The sequence below is a fragment of the Atta colombica genome, unplaced genomic scaffold (assembly GCF_001594045.1).
Source record: "Atta colombica isolate Treedump-2 unplaced genomic scaffold, Acol1.0 scaffold2, whole genome shotgun sequence".
NCBI lineage: Eukaryota > Metazoa > Arthropoda > Insecta > Hymenoptera > Formicidae > Atta > Atta colombica.
In genome coordinates, this window is record NW_017259293.1 from 277,930 (window position 1) to 285,381 (window position 7,452).

The window sequence follows — 7,452 nt, forward strand, 5'->3', positions numbered from 1 at the left end:
TCTCTCCTTGCATATAAGTGTTTTATTAAATGAAGTACATATTTCATAACGTGTTTATTGCATTTAGTGCATTGAATCTAATCTATGCACTTTGTATACTTTGGGCATAAATTCTGCCCACAAAAAATGCCGTATATCCTAAATGATTGGGATATAAGACAACAAACTAAACAAAGAATACAAGAGCAAAGTACTTATATTTTGCTATACAACATATACTTTACTATTCCTCTACATGTATCACGAAATAACCACTAAGTCTTTTACGCGCTCAATAGTAATCATTTTAATTTAATGTAAATTATAATGTAATTTATACGCTACTTATGACGCTACTTATTAGTACAATATAGTGACAAATCAACTCGCAATAATTTAATTAATATTAACATTTAAAAAACTGAAATTATAGTACAATACTAATATAGCATAAAGGCATGTAAAAAAGTAATTGCGGGAAAATGAATCCTATTCCTATTTTTCTGATTTCTGCAGCGTAAATCCCAGCGCGGCGTATTTGTCGGAGTTACCTTAGCTCTTCTTCATAAATATTAATTTTAATATGTGTAATTATTGTTTCAATAATTAAATTAAGATATTTATGAAGAAGTACTTACATTCTTTGGCCAAAATTACACACAATCGAAATTTCGATTTTTGATTTCGATTGAAATTTAATTAAATTTTTATTGTTTCAGTAATTTATGAAGAAAAGATATGGGTATGTTTATATATATGATCTTTATAGGATTCCTATTTTTTAATTACGGTTTCGGTTGAAATTGACATGTAGCCAGGTGTTTTGATTTAGTTTCAGCAAAAGTTTCGGTCGGACTCTTATAATTATAATTGTTTTAAAAGTATTTTTTATTGGGCGTCATGACCTGCATTTGCATTCTCATTGGCCTGTCCTTCCTATATTATTTATTCTTAAAGTATATTTACTTATTCTTAAAAGTCTATTACTTGTAAATTGTTACACTCAGAAGTCGATCGGTCCAACCTTTATTAAAAAACTGATAATTTCGAATCGACTCGTTCGCAACTCGCTATCTCGAGTAAATGAAGACACGATGCAGTCTCGCACTCCACGCGAGACACTGCCATGTTTATTGATCAATAACATTAAAAAAAATATAATTACATTTAAGAGCTCATTTCTTCGCATTTGTTAAAAAGAATACATATTGTTATTACAATATTATAAAATAAAAATATTTACATTTTGAATATATTTTTTTTATAGTTGTATATGAATAACTCTATGTGAAAATGTGGTGAAGAGAATACGTAATCTATTACTTTTTATGTTTAAATGTATTTATATTGTTTCGATACTTAAATCATAAAATCATGTTTTATAAATTTTTCATTATGTGCTTAACAGGTTCCGCTTTACGATGTTGGGTGTGTTCATCCAATGTAAATGTCATGTGTAACGACCCGATGAATACTACAGATCATCAAGCTGCATTTCATATAAAAACTTGTGATCCAGGTCCTTATGGCTCTTCAAAACCTATTTGTCGCAAAATCGTCAAACGAGGTAAAATTGCCTACTCATTTGTCCGGAATAACACTGTTGTCGATTCGATGACGATTCCATTATCATTTCTGATTGGAATGTAACACTGTCGATAGCTGCAGACAGCAATGTTCAATTTCTCATAAACCTATATAGGATATAATAGAATGAGAAGTGTATGTGAAGCATTATGATATTTTTCACTTATATTCTGATGAAATAATTTTTTGAAGATAAAAGGGGGCTCCCATAATGAAACTTGAAAGATCATGTTCTGATGTAGAGGAGACTGGGGACAGTTGTATGGAGATTAGTTGTAATGCGTATCTTTTAAATATAATAATAAGAGAGAAAATTATATAAAAAACAAAAATAGTCGATATCGAGGCCTATGTTTACCTCATGACATCAATCGCACATGCGCCACATATAAAACAAGTTACATGTAGAGTGCTCAGATAAGCCATGTAACGATGTTATACCTTTTCGCTTAAACTTTCAAATAAAATGCTTTTTTATAATGTTTTCATTTTATTAATTCTAAATTAGGTTTTCTCAAACATCTTTTTTTGATATTTTTAAATTGTTTCAAATATATTTATATAAATTTTGACAATCGATTTGGGCTTAAAAGTACCGCATCGCCAGGATACATTGTAACACCATTAACAATACAATTAACAGTAAATGTTAAGAAGAGCCCACTCACTTCAAATTTTGATAAAAGTACACTGAACTAATGCGTTTTTGCATAAAAAAAAATTTGACAAGAAAAGTGTCGTTCTACTTCATGAACTGAAATACTTTAAATTGATGATTATTCAGTTTACGAAATCTGTCACAAAATACTGCGATGCAAACACGCGCTGAGGTCACATTTTCATGCTCTATGCCGCAAATGCGTTGTAGGTACTTCTTATTGTAATAGATATTATTCACTGCTTTACAAACACATATTCACTGCTTTTTAATAGTAAATTGACTGATGTAAAAACAAAAATAATTTAAGAAGATAATTTCTATTTTAAAACAGATAATTTATTTTTAAAACACTGAATTTGTGTTTTTAAAGCAGTGAATTTATGTTTTAGGACAGATAATTTGTTTTTATAACATATTACAACTTTCCCCAGCTCTGTTTCATTTTGTCCGAAATCGAAGCAAGATGTACTAATTCGGATTTTGATATTTTACTCATAAACTGCCTAAAATTACACTTTTTTGCAAATAGAATCAATCTAAATAGCTGTTGCGTTAAAAAATAAACATATATATATCGTAAATAAAGAAATACATGTTTCTATACTTATACTTCTAAATATATTTCTAAAAAGTGTTACAACTGTCCCCAGCCTACATTGTCAGTATTGAAAATCTATAATATATGTAATATTGTATTGTATTTTCTAAATGAGATGTATTTTGACAGTACAATTTCGTTTACTTCTACGTAAAAAATTAATTTAGGATACTAATCTTCAACTGAAAGCTATGTGTTTGGTAGGATAATCTATCTAAAAGCTATTATATTTCAATTTCATTAAAAATTTCTATATATTAGTTGATAAAAGTAACCTTTTGGAATTCTTGAATGTTTTTGAATAAAAAAATAGAACAGAAAAAGAATAGTTTTCATAATTCGAGGATTTAAAAAGTTATTTTTTGTCTATGCTGTCTAGACATGGCAATTTCAATAACTTTCTAATTATATAACATAATAACATATGTGTTAAATTTAATGAAACGTGGATATCGATAATATTTAAACACTTTAAAGTAACGCATTTTCTTTGCATTTTAGCATGCGCCTGCCTTATATTCTTTAATCGTTTACGTGTATTATAACGCAGAATAAATCTATCGCGTGATCGTAATGACAAAAAATTCTGCAAGCATAAGATATATCAACATGTTCGTTTGTTAGGAGGATGACGCATTGTGAAGTAGTATCTTTTTAATGCGTTGTATCTTTTTCCTTCAAGACTGTGACACGGTAATACACATCGCGATTGAGTCATGCCGGCGCGCATAGAAATAACGATGATAATTGAACATTAAACAAGGCCGGTGCCACACCTACGAGAAAAACGAAAAAAATTGTCATTATGCTGCCACGAGATTATGATTAATTTCGGTGCCAAGATAATATACGTCTCTCTCTCTCTCTCTCTCTCTCTCTCTCTCTCTCTCTCTCTCTCTCTCTCTCTCTCTCTCGCGCGCGCGCGCGCGCGCGCGTAATCATTGCGTTGTTGAATCTGTCATTCCATGTTCACAGTAAATCGAATGTACTAACCGCGTTGAATTCCGTCAATTCGACGGAATTCTAGCATGACGAGGCAGCGTGCGTGAAATAGCGAGCACGGCCGCCAAATAAATGCAAAGTTACGTAAGCGGTAATAATAATGTTATTAAATCGATTTTGGATTTACGCTTGTCAATGCACAAGAAAGGATGACCCCAATTGCACGCTATTGAAGAATTTTCTGAGACATTCTCGTTGTTTCCTATATAGAACGAAATACATAAAAAGAATATGTCATAAAAACTTTGTTAATCGCAAATCATGATTTCTTAATTATAAATCTGAACTTCAGATGACCTAAACTCGCAGAATTTACAATAGTATTCTATTTGTTACTTTAGATGTTATTAAATATGTACATACTTTGATAAGTATGTACAATGAGAACAAAAATATTCGTACAAGGAAATTTGTTATAAAAAAGCTTTATTTGTAGAAAATAAACATTAATTAGCAATTTTATACAATGAATATATTCTCTTCTCACACAAATAAACGAGCTTCGCATATTCCTGATTAGAAGTTAAATTTCTTGTTCTATACGAATACTTTTTGAACATTCAAACAATACAATTCATATAATTTTTAATTTTTGCTTATTTTTCAAAAATGATTTTGTATAATTAATACACATCTTTTTGGTATATATAATTTTAAGAAACATATAGTCTATTTTATTCTTTATGAATAAATTATTAATTATTCAACAAGAAATGATCGTCAATTGAACATCGAATCGAATGTCAAATGTTGAAATCATCGTGTTTATATCAATTCGACATTAATTCGATGATTCATTTCTCGCTGGATAATTTTTAAAAATAAAATTTTTAAAAAAAATATTATCTTTATACGAATACTTTTGCTCTCATATATTAGGTGTAGTAAAAAAAATCCATTATTTTTCCATTCAATTTCATGCAAAAATAATGGATTTCTTTTTATTACACCTAATATATGTATGAATATTAATTATTATTAATAAATATGTTACACAATTTTAATATATATTTTAATATATATAAATATTAAATAAACTTATAATATATACAGGGTGTCCGTCCATAAATGTCCAAGCAAATATCTTACAATTGGTTGAAATTGGAAGAAGTGCATGTCTAATAACAATAAGTAATATAGTCTAATAACAATAAATATATCAATATTTTGTCACTGATTTGTATGGATGCATGCTTATTTATAAATCCTTATAAATAATTTTCTCATTAAGTATGAGAAACTTACAAAATGAAAAAGGAAAACCAAAAAAGCAAAAATACTTTTCATAGTTCTTTCTACGAATATCCACAAAAGATAATCACTATGCATACACTACTACAGTAGACTGTAAAAGGAAAATTAATTTCTTGAAAAATATTAGAGTATCTTTAAAAAAAAGCACACACGCGCTCTGCCAATACTCAATAGCCAGCACTTATTATAACACATTTCTACTTTCAAGTATTTTGAAATGTTTCTTAGATACATTCCCGGTAAAATATTTTTCATACATTAGTATGTATAAATATGTATAAACATAAATTTTCATAAACATGTATAATCATATATGAAATATATTTATATATTCCTTCTTTTGTAAAATTACTTTTTAGTGTAACAGAAATAATAATATGTGAAAAAAGTGTGTAAAAAATAATTAAAGGAATAATTTTGGCATTGTTCGTTTTAGAAAAAACAAGTTTGGAAAAATATTTAAAAAAATTACTCATACACAATTATACATAATTTTATATTTAATTATACAATATAATATATTAATTATACAATATAATATATTATAGAACTGTATATGTGATAATACAAATTATAGAAATCAAAGCTTTAAACGATCCAGCTGGATCTTAATCTTGTATAATTCTTATGTGAATTTATACTACGTATATAGTATAAATTCATATAAGAATCGTTCGAATCCTTAGAAACGCGCGCTGAAATGATTTTTTAATCTTGAAACGCTAATTTTAAACTAAACCGTAGTGATATCACGATTGACTTTAATAAATTTAACAAATTTTTGATGCTTATTCGCATCTTCGAAACAATAATGTTGAATGACATATTAAAATTTGTAAATAATTAATTCTTATTATATTTATATTTAATTATACATAAGTAATATTTTTTAAATTTCTCTAAAATTGATTTTTCTTTAAATAAATAGTGTGAAAATTATCTTTTTAATTATTTTTAATATTTTCATATTACTATTGTTACTTCTATTACACTAAAAAATAATTTTACAAAAGGAAGAAATATGTATGAACATATTTCATATAGAATTATGTATGTTATAAATATTTATGTTCATACATATTTATACATGTTCTGCATGAAAAATTTTTTATCGTGCTCTAACATTTAATTATCTACTTCTTCATTTTTCTTAAACTTGAGAGTATTATCACACGATATATATATATATAAAATTGAGTGTGTTGTTTACTATTTAATATTTTATTTGACTATATATACTTTGAGTTATGCAAATTTAAACAATAGCGTGTCATTTTGTTAATGTATGGTCTTCAATGCGTATTAATTATTCACAGTCTCTTTTTCGAAGTTAATTCATATCCTATGTGCTATCAAAATAATTATTTGATAATTCAGTGTAGTTGACTTTACTGTTAATCTGTAGTTTATATTATATGTATTATTTTTACGACCGACTGCTGCCAACCGAAGATTGGCGAAAAACGTATGTGTTTCATCGAGGCGAAACGGTACTCACCGATAATATTCATAAATACAATGTATATTCTTATCAATTTTTAGCTACAAACTTCTTATTGAATAAACCAAGCTTATTGAATAAGCTTGGTTTATAGCACATAGGATATGATCGAGTTCCCACTACGAATGCTCCGAAGCATTTGATTAATCAATCGGAAGAAAAAATTTTACTAATGAATCAATTAAAAAATGTTTTGAACTATTCGTAGCGGCAACTTGACCGCACTCAGTTAATTATCATTAATTATCTGTATGTTAATAAAAATATTTTGGTTAACATAAGTTTTTGATTGGTTAGAAATAAATTCTCGTGCACGTTCTTTAATTGGATGTTAGATGTATCTAGAAACTAAATCGATTAACCAATAAGATGTATTGTCAGTAGGAAACTTTAATAATTCTCAGTTAGCACATGTCATAAGCTGCGTTTAGAAAAAGAATAGCTCAGCGAGCATTCAATGGTTTGTTATGATTGGTTTCTATATTTAGTTCAGTGAAGAATAAGAGCGGGAACCAATCGCATTAAGCGTTTCAAACAGCTTTCTATAGTAGTGAATATTGGAAGCAGTTTATTTTTTACGCTCACTTCTGATAACCATCGCTTACTAGTAGTGGGCATAATCAACCAGTCTGTGAAATCGATCAAATCGATTATGCTGCGAACTCAAATCGATTATAATCGATTACTTTTGAGATAATCAATTAATCTTATTTATCTTATTAATCGTTTAATTAAAGCTGTTTTTTTTTTATTAGACTATTGAAATTAAAATTGTAATTAAAATAAATAAAAAATTTAACTGAAATTAAAACCTTTATTTCTTTATTTGTACATACATACATACATATATATATATATATATATATACAT

General features: G+C 27.5%; 1 protein-coding gene across 1 annotated transcript in view; it reads left to right on the plus strand.

Annotated features, from left to right (window-relative positions):
• LOC108687084 overlaps positions 1–7,452 on the plus strand; it is a 92,594-nt gene that overhangs the window by 5,465 nt on the left and 79,677 nt on the right. The window contains exon 2 of the mRNA XM_018192687.1: positions 1,388–1,546. Coding sequence (XP_018048176.1) covers positions 1,388–1,546 — 159 coding nt within the window. The remainder of the gene's footprint in view (positions 1–1,387; positions 1,547–7,452) is intronic.